The 15,352-nt window shown below is 38.8% G+C and overlaps 1 protein-coding gene and 1 long non-coding RNA gene across 5 annotated transcripts in view; one reads left to right on the forward strand and one right to left on the reverse strand.

Moving 5' to 3' along the window:
• Nucleotides 1-12,526, reverse strand: part of LOC116680396 (uncharacterized) — a 20,616-nt gene extending 8,090 nt beyond the window's left edge. Inside the window, exons 1-2 of the long non-coding RNA XR_004329759.1 lie at nucleotides 12,130-12,526; nucleotides 2,813-2,819 (exon numbers count right to left, since the gene is read on the reverse strand). This is a non-coding gene — a long non-coding RNA (uncharacterized LOC116680396). The remainder of the gene's footprint in view (nucleotides 1-2,812; nucleotides 2,820-12,129) is intronic.
• The window catches only part of zbbx (zinc finger, B-box domain containing), a 55,008-nt gene continuing 45,954 nt past the window's right edge, over nucleotides 6,299-15,352 (forward strand). For all 4 annotated transcript variants that reach the window (XM_032509457.1, XM_032509466.1, XM_032509463.1 and 1 more), the window contains exons 1-3: nucleotides 6,299-6,480; nucleotides 7,855-7,988; nucleotides 8,493-8,606. In XM_032509457.1, the coding sequence (XP_032365348.1) occupies nucleotides 7,924-7,988; nucleotides 8,493-8,606 (179 nt within the window). In that variant the 5' untranslated portion in view covers nucleotides 6,299-6,480; nucleotides 7,855-7,923. The remainder of the gene's footprint in view (nucleotides 6,481-7,854; nucleotides 7,989-8,492; nucleotides 8,607-15,352) is intronic.

The following is a 15,352-nucleotide window of genomic DNA, read 5'->3' on the forward strand; positions in this document are numbered from 1 at the left end:
CACACACACACACACACACACACACACACACACACACTGAGGCATAGGCCTAGACACCAAAGAAAAAACAAACATGATTGATTTTCTGCTCCTCATGCACACATTTTGTGGTTTTATAAAATTCCAGGAATGCTCACTACGCTGGTTCACTTCAGGTTTGTAAGTTATGAATGTGTTTGTGACAAACAAGTGGGAAACAAACGACATGTCATTTGTGATATATTGTGCATATCCCATCCTCAGAAGTATATGAGTACTTCTTCAGCATGGTGACCATCCGACCCCCGCTCTCATCACATTAGTGCAATCCATCCAGGACATGTTCCACATATAACCTCTAGATGGCAGTAGAGGTGCAGCTCACTGACAGACCACTGTGAATGTGTGCGTGTGCCTGCAAAAATCTGTTTGTGTTTGTATGAGCGAGAGAAAGAGAGGGTGGGCAAGAGAGATCAAGCAGAAGAAAAAATTCCATCAGCGAAAGGTATTGGAGTTTTATTTTACTTGTGCGCCCACGCACATTGTTTTAAAGACATTGGAGGGAAAATTGTCTATTCTGAATCTTGTTCATGCCACCAATTGTCTTTATAATCCATGGTAGAACAATAGGCTAATGTGATCAAACAGTATCAGCTTGTTCCCTAGTTATTAAACGTCATGTCTGACCCAGATTTCTACGCAGCGGTTACTGTCACACTCAATACCTTTCCTAGAGTTGGCTGTAATAGAATGAGGTAAAAAAAAAGGACACATTACATCATTTTATTTTGACCTTTAACAAGACAAGTCAGTTCTGCTGTCGAACCTTGCACCCAAGCCAAAATTAGCAATTCATCATTGTCCAATGGAGGATTGTGATTTACTGTATCCTCGAAAACTGTTCATTAATTTTCTAGTCTTTCTACACACCTTCATTTCCCTGTTTTCATCCAAACGCTTTTGATCGTCCGTCATTACCTGTCTTTCTTTCTCCCTTTAATTTTTTAGATTTTCTTTATCAGCTGATCAACAGCCTCATCGGTACAATCACTGCCTGCCTTCAACCAGTCTCAGGCATGTATATAGTTGGTCTATGTGCAGTTATGTGTGTGTGAGTATGTGAGCGTGTGCCACCGAGCCATCAGGCACATGATGAAGAGCCACTCACACGCTTTCCCTTGTGGCGCCCCCACCCTCTTCCTCCCTCGACTCTCCCTCCCTTCTTCCCTCCCATACTCAACCTCTCAATTTCTCACTTGGCCTTTTCGCCAGCCCTCTGGCCTCTCTCCCCTCCACCAGAGCTCTCATTACCTCTCTTTTTCAGTGACATCCAGTGACTGGTTGGCCATCAGTTCCTGACACCTTGATGTTCTCATCTTTCCATCGCTCTTTTTATTTTCTTTCACTCATACTGCAACTGTATTTATCGCTTACTCCCTCTCACTCCCCTTTTGTTCTTCCTCTCTAATTTCCTATCTACCTCTCAATCCATACAGTCCAGTCACCTCCTCACAGTGTGTTGGTCAGGCTCTCTGTCAAACACTTTTTCTCTCTGCTGCTGTCTTCATAGTCAGTGGATTGTCTTGTGTTTTATTCCTTTCTCTGTCACTCATATATCCAGTGATAGCACTGAAACTCATTCTCTGCTCTCGCCTCTCTACCCTCTCTCATCATATAGCTCAGATCTTTTTAGACTGCTATGTCCACTGAGTACCTCTTTTCACAGTCTTGGCCTGATAGAGATTTTTCACTGATAAGAACCTCAGCAAGAAGGAATCTCATTATCTTCAGTGGATGGGACCTGCTGTTGGAGGTTCCACGCAGCAGTGCAATAAATTATTGTTGTAGCCCTAGAAACATCTATTGCCATAAGTCAACAATATCTCTGATTTTAACAAAGGAGCAGTGGTTTTTTTTAATAAAAGTATTATTACATTTGACCATAGAAGTCTCACAGAAATAAATTCTAATTTGGTATTATTGCTAAGATTAACCTCTCATATACAGTAACTGCTTAAACGTGCCTCAAGAAAATAAGGAAATGCTGAAAACTTAAAAATAATTGCACAAAGGGTTTTTTACGCCTGGCTGAGATGGAAAAGTTGATGTATGGAAGCAAAATGCAACAGCACGATGGAAAAACATTTAGATATAGATTAAATTGTGTAGCACAGATAGCATGTAGGGTAATATAACTTATAAGCATGATATGAAAAATTGCGGCAGATGAAGCAGAATATCTGCAATGAGGAGACTGTTACCTTCCTCAAATTATTACATAATACAAAACTAAACGCATTCATTTTTTCCACATATTTTTTTCATCTTTTTCATCTGGTTTTATGGAACTTGACCAAAGAATAAACACCACCAACTGTGTATCTTGATGTGCCCCACTCCTAGTAATCTCATACTGTGACACATTGCAATTTGCATTTTGCAGATTCTCTGGACATTCTGTTTAAATGTGCACTAGATTTGACCAGCCAAAATGTCCACTCTATAAAGTATAATAGCAGAGTGACGCTCTTACCTATACATTGTTTACCCACACTTACTTCTGCTGATTAGACCTCTTCTCAGGGCTGCGTGAGTCCAAGTCGAGTCTCCCTTTCCTGAGTACTCCATCCCTGCTTATTACACATAAAAGTAGAAACTTAATCCAACATTCGAGTCCTATTTCATAAATGCTTAGGTCTGATTTTACAATTCCTCCAGTCCAAGTCATCCGTGCTCGAGTCCAAGTCAAGTCACGAGTCCAGAGAATAGCAACTCAAGTCTGAGTCCAGGACTCAACTACTCCATCACTGGCGTGAGCTTGTATGGACTTTACTTGCCTGCTGCATCTTTGAGGGTGGGATTATCATTCTTATTGGTACGTTGCCTTAGGTAAATTTATTTAATTTCCAGCATAGCTTTGCCCAATTCCGCCTGAAGTGTAATTAACTAAAATAACTGAACACCCCTGTGTAGGTTTTGGGATATCTGAATTCTCCCAAAGACAATTCTTCAGCCCGATCTTTTTCAGAAACGTTGTCCCCATTACTCCAGATAATCCATTCCTTGCTGTCAATAGTTTTCTCAGGTACTGTGTCTTCAGTAGGAAGTAGCTGCAATGAAAACTATTCAAAGTAAGGGCAGTGGATTATCCAGAGTATCTTGAATATGGTTTTATGATGTTACCTTTTTGAAAATGTAATTCTTCAATGCTCCGAGCACCACAAATACAATTATATGTACCTCCACAGACCACTTTCGCAGCATACATTTTTATTTTACATTGTCATAGCAGAAAATGCACCGGTGGAAGTTACTGTTAATGATGGCTCTGTTCTATTGAAATATCACAGTAAGCAAGCAAGTATATGCAATACTTGGACCCTAGAACCGGTACATTAAATGGAATTCAGCCATTATTGATGTAATTAATTATACCTTTTCCTTTGCTACTGTGACATGTCGAAATGTCTGCTGTGGAAACATCATATTCTACTGGGGTGAAAGCAGGAATCTTGATGGATTCTTTTTCTTACATTTGAGAATCATTGCTTTATTAGGAAGGTATTCTGGCTTAAAGAGATGTTTGTTGGAATGTGTTACTGTGCTTTGCTATAGTATTTTAGGACATCACTGCTGTTGGAGCTATTTCTTTCTCATGCCTGCTCAGCTTCATCAGGTAGGTATCACATTGAAACATGTAGTATTCACTTTTAAAAAATTCTTTACAATACACATTCAAATACACAACTTCTCTCTTTATCAGATATCACAGATTTCTACAGCCTATATTGCATGGAGCTATGGCTGTTCAGAGATTTCTAAGTCTTATGAAGTAGTTGGCCATTTAGTTGCCAGATTAGTACTATTACTTGTTCCTTATCTTACTACATCACATTCTGAATGTTTTTCTTCCTTGTACACCTTTTTATCTCGTTGTTTTGGTTGGTGTAATTATTTGACTTGCTATCACTGATTCCTTGCGCTGCCTCACTTCACTTAGTTGAGTGGACTTACAGTACATCACACATTCCTTTTGATCCAGAGCACTTTAGTTTGATTTCGTATGATAAATTCAGGTTAGGATCCAATCAGTATTAGGCTAAATTATTACCCTACTGTTAATTTTCAATCAGTGGCAGCACATGGTTACACATTGGTAAATGTTGTTACCTGACAGTCAAAGCAAGAAGCTTCTGAATCATGGGCCAGCTATTCATCTTTAAATATTTCCCCGTATGTCTGTTGCTTGCTCTGGTTTCCCCTTAGAGACATGCAGATCAGGTGAACTAGAAGATTAAAATTGCAGTGTAAATGTGTTTGCCTATTAATCCTATGATGGACAGGTGACATGCTTTCCTGCCATTTGTCCATGCAGAAATAGTCTCCATCCCCCTGTGACTCAGAGTAAGAGCAAGTAGGTGGATGAATGTGTTAAATCTTTCAACCACCTTTTTCAAGGTTATTTAACAATTTCTCTATTATTTTGTCAATATAGGCCTACTCCAAGGAATATCTATAACCCCCTGTGCAGGAGTCACATAAATGCTGGTGATTCTGGCTGGCTGTCGACTTTCACTCTTCCTCCATTCTCTCTGTTCCTGTTGCTGCCACTCTGTTATTGCTAAAATGTTTCCAACCACTGCCAAACAGTCAATATATATCCAGCATGAGGTCGCAGAGGAAGGTTTAACCCGGCAGATGACATTCAGTACAGCACCATAATGATTGCCTCCTAATGAATTGAATGGCCCTGACATTTCACAGCACACCGCTTGTCCTTTTTCTGTAACTGCTCTGCTGTTGTACCCCTCCTTTAATGCCTTCTGTTGCTCTCTTGTACTTGATCTTTCACTTGCATTGCTTCTCCATGTGCCTTCTGGCTTCTTGCTATATGCCCCCCTCGGCATTTCTATATTCCCCGCTCCCTCACTCCTTCTCTCTCTTCTTCTCTCTCTGCTCATCGGTATGCTACTGCAGGCCCAGCTGTCTATGCGGGCAGAGCTAAGAAAGAGAGGGAGTGAGAGTCACTGTTTAGCAGCAGAGACAGAATCCAGCTGGAGGGTCAGGACCCTATGACCATCCACGCTCACACACACACACACCGGCACGCTCACTAAGTCATACACTCACACTTCCCTGATGGCAGGGGCAAAAGGTCATACACCAACAATGTAGGAAGAGGGAGAGCAAGCGACAGACCAAAGGAGAGAAAGAAAGAGAGTGAGAAAGCAGGATTTAGGAATAAGGTGGAGGTTTGTTAGTTGCTTGTTGAGCCATAATTGTCCTGTGGTTTGCTAGGGAGGACGGTAAGGAAGGATACAGACACTGAAAAGTTTGGAAGGGCCATTGTCTGCTGTAGAGGACTGCTTTTGCATACCATCAGAAAGTTTCTTTTGTCCTAGAATACAGATGAAAGCTGGATGGATGACTGACTGGCTGCACTGTTGTTGGAAAGAGAGATAGACTCATGCATGCACAAACAGAGCCCCTGGGTCTATTTGAGTTTTCTCTGTAAGGCACATCGGCATGTATGCAAGAACATCACAAAATATGATAAATAATTGGAATTATTTGAGAAGAATAATATTTTACTATTTTTCACTATAAAAAAATGTAATTATTTCCACCAATTAAATAAAAAGATAATGTTACTGTGTTAGATGCGGTTTGCAAAGGTGTCTTGAGTAGGCTAGCCTAGGTGTACTTTTAAGAAATAATGTTGGTACAGGCCTTTAATTGATTTCCACTAGTTCCCGATATGCTGTTTGTAATTTTGACTGTTGAAGAATCGAGATTCCTCTGCATTTGTGTATTTGACAATTTACGTTTATATCATAAACTGATAAGCTATATGGTGGCCCAGTTTTCTTAGTAGAAAAACAAACATAGCAAGCACTCTTGTGGCACACAGCCTACACATTGTATCCTTTACTCTTATTCTAACACATGTCGACTATCTTATGGGGCGAATGGGGAATTATTTTGCTTCTGATCTCTAATGCTTGTCATCATGAAAGTCTGTTGGAAAAACGAGGGTTCAAAGCTCTAATCAGAGCTATAATATTTATCTTGATGCTGTCAGGATTTTAATTAGAAGGAATTCCCGCTGCCCACGATTACTGAGGCAATAGGGGTATTGATGTCTTTGAATCCGATGTTTATTCCCTGAGCAAACAAAGGCATACTAAACTGATTATTTAAAAAGTTGGAGATTAATCAACAAATTCGGGCAGAGAAAAGGTCACAGCAACAAACAAAACGATCTCCAGTAAACCCATACCATACAAACCCATCCAGCCACCGAGCTATCGCGAGAAAGGCTTTGGTTGCCATAGTAACGGGAGCCCAACACAAACACCCTGAGCTGTGATCACAGAGACCGGAGTGCATGAATTACAAATCGTGAATTTTTGTTTTGTTAGTTCTAATTTAATGACTTTAAAGTGAAAATATTGAGCTTTCACAAGCTGGTAAACCAAGAAGAGTCACGGAGAGCGTAAGGTAAGTTTAGCTTGTATTCTCAGCAGTGTGTGGGTAACGTACCGACGTAATCCTAGTTAGCTTCACGTGTAAAGTTAACATTACGCTAGCTACTTGTTTGAAATTAAATTATTGTGACCTTTCTAACGTTATACCGTTGCTTAAACAGTTGAGGTGATTCACCACCTTTAACTAGCTTCAGTCAAGTACATATTTACACTGACTCCTCCCTGTTAATAAAACGTCATTTGCATCAACGTTTTGGCTAGCGTTAAGCTAGCTAGCTAGCTCTAAAGTTACTGTTTACACTTAACATTAGCTAGCTACACATTTATTAAATTAAGCCATACACAGTCCACGTTTTCCAGTTATGGTCATTAGTCATGGGCAAATAATAAAATTAGGTATAACGGTCTAGAAATTTAAACTGTATTATTTCCTGCTAAATTAAGCAAATCATTTTTGGGTTTAGACCAAGAGAAGGAGAACAATGTATTCTCAGACATGGTTCTCAACAAACTAAGGATGTCCGTTGTGGTTGCCAAGGGTTTCCCTCACTTGAAGTCACTCACTGTGTTGACTCTGTAGCTGTGAAACCTGCTGCTGTCAAAAAGAACTAACAGCTTCAGTATGCCCCACTGTGTCTGTCACCTAAATGACTACAATAGACCATTTTCATGGCAGACAATTTCGCTATAGCAGGAACAGCACAGGTGTAAATAATCATATCAATCAAGGCTGCATCCTTTACTTTTGCCATGATTTTGTGTATTCCTGGTATAGCTTCAAGTGACACTTAAATGTGAGTGAGCCATTGTTAATAGTGTTACTTACACATTTACTTTTTCCGCTATGACAAAAACACCCTTTCTAAAAAAAGCTCCGTAGCTGTCATGCGAACTGCATTCATTAAGGTTCTGATTTCAGCTCTACTTTACTACTTAACAGTCTGGTGGGCAAAGGTTTCACACAGGGTACTAGCAGGTGAAATGTCAAAGTCTTTGTTAAGATGTTACCCAACTTGAGCAAAACTTACAGTTGATGGAGCTGACTCCACCTAATTTCCCTTTGTAATCAGCTCAGTTGCTTGCAGGTGTAGCTGCCTTCCTATCACTGTATAACAATATATTATATCTGTCTTGCTGGCTAATTTCCTTAATTGGCTTTTACTGCCTAACAGTGTTGCCAACCATTTGTCAAGCATATAAGTCTGCCAGATACAATTTTAAACACACAAGATTGCTCGTTTTAACTGCCTCTTGTACATTTGAGCAAATTTGTGCCTGCGATTTTGTTCATTTCATTGCAGCAGTACTCATTTATGGCAGTGTGTGATTTAGCCTGGGCCCGGCATGATAGCCAGTTTTATGCCATTACTGTTGGTTTTTATTGCAGAAGAGACTATTTGTAAAAAGCACAGTGGAAGACGCAGGAGGAATACCTGAGAACTCAGAAAGAAGAGACATGAATTTAAATGACTTTGTGGTGCTTCCTAACAACAAGGCCAAATCCATCAAGCTCAATGCCAGGTAAGATGAGATAAGATCAGTGATGTGATTTAAGGCATTTGGTAGAAGCCCATTAGGGTTACATGGTTGCTATACTATTTCCATCTTTTTCTATTAAAATTATTCCCATAGAATGACTATTTTACAAAATGCCGTTTCAGGCAAGATAAACCTTGTGACCTGGATTCTGATCGTTTTCAGTGCAGTGTATTTGTTTTCTTCATAATGCCCAATGCAAAATGATTCCAATCTCCTACATAGTTTCTCATTTGCCAACAGGTAATTGATTACATTTATGTCTGGCTTGGTGTTACCCTAATCCAGTGACTAATTGATTAAACTGTTGATCAGTCATGGCAACAGGGATCTGCTAGTGCAGTAGATGAATTCAACATATTCATGAAAGCCTGGCTGTCCAATCGGCCGGAGTAGGTCATTTGTTTTGATTCATTGTTGATTGCACATTTGTGTGTGTGTGTGTGTGTGCATGCGTGTGTGTGTGCGTGCTTATGTGTGGCGCCATAGGAACCTGCAAGAACTGCACTTGGAGACGGTGACTCTAGCCCAGGAGAGCAAAGAGATGGAGGACAAACTGCAACAGCTAAAAGAAAGCATGAGTAAAGAGAAGGAGGAAAGAGGGTGAGTATCAGTGTTTTAGTGCACTAGAAAAATGGGGAGAGGAGGTTGAGGTGATGAGGAGGAGAGATGGGAAGACTGAAGTGGTAACGTGAGAATTGAAGTAAAACAGTAGAACACAAAAGAAGGAGATAATGTGACTGAAACAGTCACAGGATATTGAATGTGCAAGATGGGCTGCAGCAATGGTTACAGAAAACACAAAGAGAAAGATTCTTATTCTTGAATCAAGTTTCTGCCCAGATAATTTTACTGCCAATGTTGTCTGTGCTCCATACTGTGGAATATCTGTGTTATAAGTTTGATGCTGTTCCACACGTGTGGGATTTTATGTTGTAAGCAGTACCAGGAGGTCATATAGTTGTGATGAAGGATTTGCTCAGACAGAAAATCCTTCATTTACAATGAGATAATAAGTTACAGATGCATCATTGCATTTCAAGGGTTGCATACGGTAACTTTGGATATAAATCGGGTATCTCTGTCACTGTGTCATGAGGCAAAACATCAAGAGATTGTTGCAGCAATCAACGTAATAACAACTTTGATTTATAAAGAACATTTCAGACTACAAAACACAGACTAAAAGGAAGAAAATGTCAGTGCTAAATGGAAGGGGGCGTCATTAAATGTTGGCTACTGACGTACAACCACATTCCAAATCTCCCCCATCTTTTACCTGCATACTCACTAACACAGACTTTTCCTGTGTTACGCCAAAATCTGCTACCCGGCCGATTGTGTTACTTTAGCTCTGTCTACCTGCTGTAAATCATTTTGTGACTTTGCAGTAAAAATCAGACCCGGGCTGAGGCATTAATAAAAACAATATAAAAATAGCGTTCTTTATACCCTTAGTCTTGTTTGCTGTAACAGGTCATTTATGATCGTCAGATGAAAAGTTACACAGTTTCAGAAACATTAAAAAGTTACATTTGGTCACTTTAAATTCTGTTTAAAAAATATGTATTAAAAACAGCAAATGGTGGTTATGACAAAGCTGTGTAACTAAGTTTAAAATTATTATTTGGTTCTTTTGTCTTTTGCTTTCACAATTGTGAAGTATGTTCAACTGATTCTAATGCTTTCCTGTTAACAGTATCTTTTTTCAAAACTAAAAGAATTATTGTTGTATTTATTTATTTGCCATCACAAAGCTGCTTTCTCCATTGTTAGCCATAACAAAATAAGGAACAAAATGGCAGGTCTAACCACATGAACCTGACTGAAGTGTTGTAACCACATGTAACAGCCACACACAAATGCAAAAAACAAGCTATTTAATTTTGGCTGCAATAATAGTCAATACAAGCAAGAGGGACTGAGGGGTGAACAGAGCGATTTGGGAGATAAGAGGCTTAACGTATAAATGCTGAAAAACATAAAGTCTAGACTGTCATAGCTAAACACAGGGAAAAGAGCAGCTGACTAATGGAGAGACAGGAGTCAGTGAGGGTGAAGGTGCGAAGAAGACTACAACAGCTGTAAAAGCTCAAGCAACAAACAAAGTAGAGAGAGACACTGAGTAATAGAGATAGATGGAAGAGGGAATTAAATGAGTGAGAGGGGGAGGTTGAGGACTTCTCTACCTATAAAGGTCAAGAAAAGGTTGCCATGGAATGAAAAAAGGAACAGTCAGAGAATTGAAAAAGCCACTAATAAGAAGTAGGCTCATCTAGTGGACTATTCTAAAGGTCAGTGGAGTCCTACCGAAACTTGGTCACCTTGTATGCAACTTCACTTATATTCTACCTTCACTGGAACAGTGAAATGATGCAGTTAAATACATAGGGAGCTAAGCTTTGAAATAAAGGTAAAAAGTATTTCCCCAAATAATATTGGCCCACAATATTTGTTGTTCTTATTATTGTTCTTCTTCTTCTTATTATTATAATTATTAATATTTTTTTCATACATCTCTTAACCAACTTCGTACTTGCTCAAAACTACCAAACGTTCAATCATTTTCAGGATTTTAACCCTTTAAATGCCAGTTTAATTCTTTGACGTAATAATTATTTATGAACAGAACAGAACTTTAATTTTTTTCTTCAAAGATTATCAACAAAACTGATTTGATGGTATTAGTTTTTTTAATGTAGTGCCATATACTCCCTCTGGACACCTTCATGGACATAAAAGCCTTGTAAAACTACATGCTTTTATTTCACTGCCTTTACAGTATAAAACCATGCATTCTATAATTTCATTTTGAAGAAAAGTGGGGATATTTGACATTTTTACTGTATTCCATTTAGATTGAACCATTTTCCCTTAGTAGGCCGACTTTTTACCAGTTATATTGTGGAGCAATGTGTGTGTGTTTAGTTTACTTCATTTCCAGCAGCAGACCAGCAAGTCCCTGCTTCCGTTTGGGGGGAAGCTCAGGCTTGTTTGCCCTGATGGTCCCTACCAGGGCAACTTTCTTCCTCAGAAGCTCCCGAACAAGTGAGTAGGAAGTAAAAACAAATTGTCACAAGTAATTGTAACCCCCTTGAGCCCCTCAGTCATGTCCAGGATGACTCGCTTTCCCTGGCCCATCTCCGGAGCTCCACCAGCAGAAAGTATTCGGAAAGCAGAAAGATTTTCCTCCTTGTGTCAAGAAGGACAGGTGAGTCGGCCATCAAAACAGACGCTGGCGCTTATAATTTCAAATCATTTGTTGGACATGGTTGCCCTAAAGACTGGTCCCCCCTTATGGGTATCCCACAGGATCCAGGTAAATTCCCCCTTGGACCAGCACACAGGTGCCAGGATAAGAAGTCCCATGTATGCTTGAATCTCTTGAGCATCCACATCTCTCCTTTCTGAAATTGGAGTGATGAAAGGGTCAAAAGAGGATGCCACATCGTGGATTTTTGATATGGCATATCTCACGGGCCCTGGCATCATGCTGGTCGGTGCTTGAACGCAGCGTCTGAGTATTAGATGGATGGTATCCAGACTTGCCTATTCTTCGCTGTCCACTCACTGTTAGGATGGACAGGATCTTCAGTGTCCTCTCCACTTTCAGAGTAAGGGTTATTATTGAATTGGTGGACTCCAGTGACCATTTTGTGTCAGACTCCCCCTCGAAACTTGTGTCATCTTCAGATGAGTCCTGCAGTTTGCTGGCAGATAAAGGCTGAACATTTCTAAAACCTCTCTTGCACTAAAATTCCTCTTTATTTTTACTCTTTCTCTTTGCTCCAGGTCTTTCTCCTTCTCAGCTGCATTTTTATCTTTGGATGTGAAAGCAGCACAACAAAAAAAGCAAAAGCAGGAGAAAATGTTTTTTTTCAAGTACCTCTTCAAAAACACATGAAATGCATCTTTCAAAAGATGCCCTTTTCACCCCTAAAATGATTAGCACTTGACTACAAAGGGACAATGGTTGAATCTGGTGGAATACAGTAAAAATGTTAAATGTCACCACTTTTCTTCAAAATGAAATGCTGACATCACAGAATGCATGGTTTTATACTGTAAAGGCAGTGAGATAAAAGCATGTAATTTTAATGGAAGTCAATGAGTTGTTTATGTCCACAAAGGTGTCCAGAGGGAGTATCTGGCACTACATAAAAAATACTAATGCAATCAAATGAGTTTTGTTCATAATCTTTGACATATCCAAGACTCTAATCACCACCAAAGCCCCATTCAACTACAATTTATTTTATGGAAAATAATTAATGTTCTGTTGGGTTTTTCATGAAAAATTAGAATTAAAGTGGCATTTAAAGGGTTAAAATCCTGAAAATTATTGAATGTTTGGTAGTTTTGAGCAAGTTAGAAGTTGCTTAAGTGATTTAATGAAAAAAAATAGAAAATTATATTGATATACGATGATTTAATATCAGTTTTTTGGACTTGTACATTTTAGCCACGAAGGTGTCCAGAGGGTGCAAAATGAATCAATCAAGTATAAAAAACATGTAAGAGCCATAAGCAGTAACACAGCAAAAAAGTATCATAAAATGAAAAAATTTACAAAAATACCCGAAGAGGGTATGAGGGTGAAATAAGGCTTTCATTTGTTTACAATATACCATACATTAACTGTTGCAACTCTTTAGAGTAATTGCAAGACATTTACGGGCTCATAGGTGCAGTGTTGCCATGCGAATGCTTTTCTTTCTCTAAATATATAAGATATATTATATAATTTTGAGAGGCTAAGGCCATGATAAAGGCAATAATTACAGTGATCACATTAAGTGATAAAGGAGAGAAGTTATTTTCAGTGTCTTTAAAAGTGTCTTTCTAGTTAAACAGTGCGCCGTTCCAAAGGCTTTTTAAAATCCCACTTTATAAACAGAGGAACTATATGATATTCCCATGAAACTGTTCAGTTAGCTATCAGATCACAAGCAGCTGCCCTGCACATATTTGAAAGCCAAATGGTAACTCTCTCACCTTAATTTTTTTCTCCAAATTTAAGTAAAGTGACATAATAACAGTCCGAGAATGAAAATTACAACATCTGTGAGCCTAGCTCAGAATCTCCGCCATCGCCACCATTTGCTACAAAATGCATTCTGGGAATCTTGGAGTGGCCTTTTGTATTGTTTTTCTCCCAAATCAATCCAACCATTCATCTCTCATGATAATGTCTGACTTTTGTTTTTTCATAGATAACAGAGACCTTGTCCATAGTCACACAAGTCAAGGCTAGTCTTGCCTAGGAACACAGTGTGATCATGTTTTCTTTGAGGTAGATGTATTTTCTTCCTGTAAAGGCCAGGCCTGCATGTAATGAAATTGAGTAATGATTCACTGTGCAACCTGATCATAAGCAAACTTTTCTACAGTCTCTACACATTCCATTCTATTTCTGAGTTCTTGTCAAATGGCAAATGATAGGTGTCATCATGACAAACAAAATTATGATTTGTCTGTTTTTTTGTTGTGATGATTAACAGTGGGCATGTTTTTACTTATACACACTCTGTCTATAAAGTAGTTGTAGCTATATCTTAGTCAGTATATTGGCTGTCATGGGCATCAAGTGTGATTGAATTATTCTGAAAGGCTGTCACACTGAAAGATGGCATCATCAGATTTTGGTTAAGATTGGATATGAGGGTTTAGGGCATTCTTATATTTAATGGGACAGCATACACACAGTGAGAGACACATACATGCATGTGTGAATGTCTGTGTATAAGGCCATTAAAATGCATGCACATCTTCACATTACTTTTAAATGGATTGGATTTTCTATCTCCACATTACATTACAGACTATGTACCTGGCCTATTACTTTGACTATTATGTAACAAATTCAGATTGAGGGGCATCCCAGTCTGTGTGAGCAAGAAATTAATTTGCTGAATACAAACAAACACTGGTTATTAATGTGATTGTTTCATTCTCCATTGCGAGTTTACCTCATTTCCTTACCTCATAGATGTGTTATCCAATGTGAAGTTATGGAGAACAGCGTAATAGAGGTGTATAACACAATATATGAGCACATAACTCATAGACTGCTTTAAGGAGAAGCAGAGTATGTATATTACACACAGACACCTTTAAACAATAACATCCAGGAAAAGGTTACACACACACACACACACACACACATACACATGTTTGCAGACGAACAAATTTACAGGCAGCACTGCTAATGACAATATCAGTGATTTAAAGCTGAGGATTGATGAGTTTCCACATGATCTATTTCTATAGGTTTAAATTCATACATTATCACAAATAAGGACATTAATATTGTGGATTATGATTGTAGCTTAATGTTTATTGTTTTAAAGAGATTAGTTGTGTGTGTGTGTGTGTGTGTGTGTGTGTGTGTGTGTGTGTTTGTGTGCGTGCGTGTGCATGTGCGTACATGCTATAATTATATACATCAGTATGGGTAGAGAGCCATCTTGTCCAGGCTGCACAAATGATTAGCACATAAACACAGTGTTTCCTGTCCCACTGAAATACTGCAATATTTAATGCTCCACCAGCCCCAAGATACAGCAAAGTTTGTGCGTGCGTGGCTGCCTGTGTGTATTTTTGACACTACTGCTCCTTAAATACTGGGCACTTGCTTTTGAGTGTGTTTCTGTGTTTGTGTGTGTGTGTGTGTGTGTGTGCGTGCATGTTTGTTTGAACACTTGTGTCTTGTGTTCCTTAATCAGTAAAAACACACTCAACTCCACCACTCTGCAGGAATCCTGCTTAAGCTTTAAGTCTTTGAAATATTACTAGCTTGGGAAATATTTTAGATGTGTGTGTGAGCCAGCTTGAGGTAAAAAGAGAGAGAGAGAGAGAGAGAGGTTATAAATGTGTACAGGAGAAGGACTCAGCTGCCTACATTACACTACAATGTATCTACACTACAATGTGTAAATAGATGAACTAAATAGGTGTACTCAGGATATGATGTGGTTGAGAGGTAACTGGTGACTGACAAAAGTGAGAACATCATATTGATAATAATTTTTATTTTTTATTTTTTTATTTCTTTCCTGTTGATAATAGAACATTATTTAACTTTTCTTTCAGATAGACCATTGCTGATTAATAATTATTTGCTGATGTGCAATGGTGTCTCTGATCATTCTTGACTGTCTCTCAGACCAATATGTAATCTTTTTTTCTAGAAAGGTAGAACACTCAGAAAATCCATATCATATTTCAACCAACCACACTAGTAATATGACAATTCCCAAGAACCAGCTTGAAAATGTGGACAGAGCTTTGAAAGATGCTGACTGGATACGTTTTATGGAATGCAAGGATGTGGAAGCTGGCAATGACTT

The sequence above is a fragment of the Etheostoma spectabile genome, chromosome 3 (assembly GCF_008692095.1).
Source record: "Etheostoma spectabile isolate EspeVRDwgs_2016 chromosome 3, UIUC_Espe_1.0, whole genome shotgun sequence".
Lineage (NCBI taxonomy): Eukaryota > Metazoa > Chordata > Actinopteri > Perciformes > Percidae > Etheostoma > Etheostoma spectabile.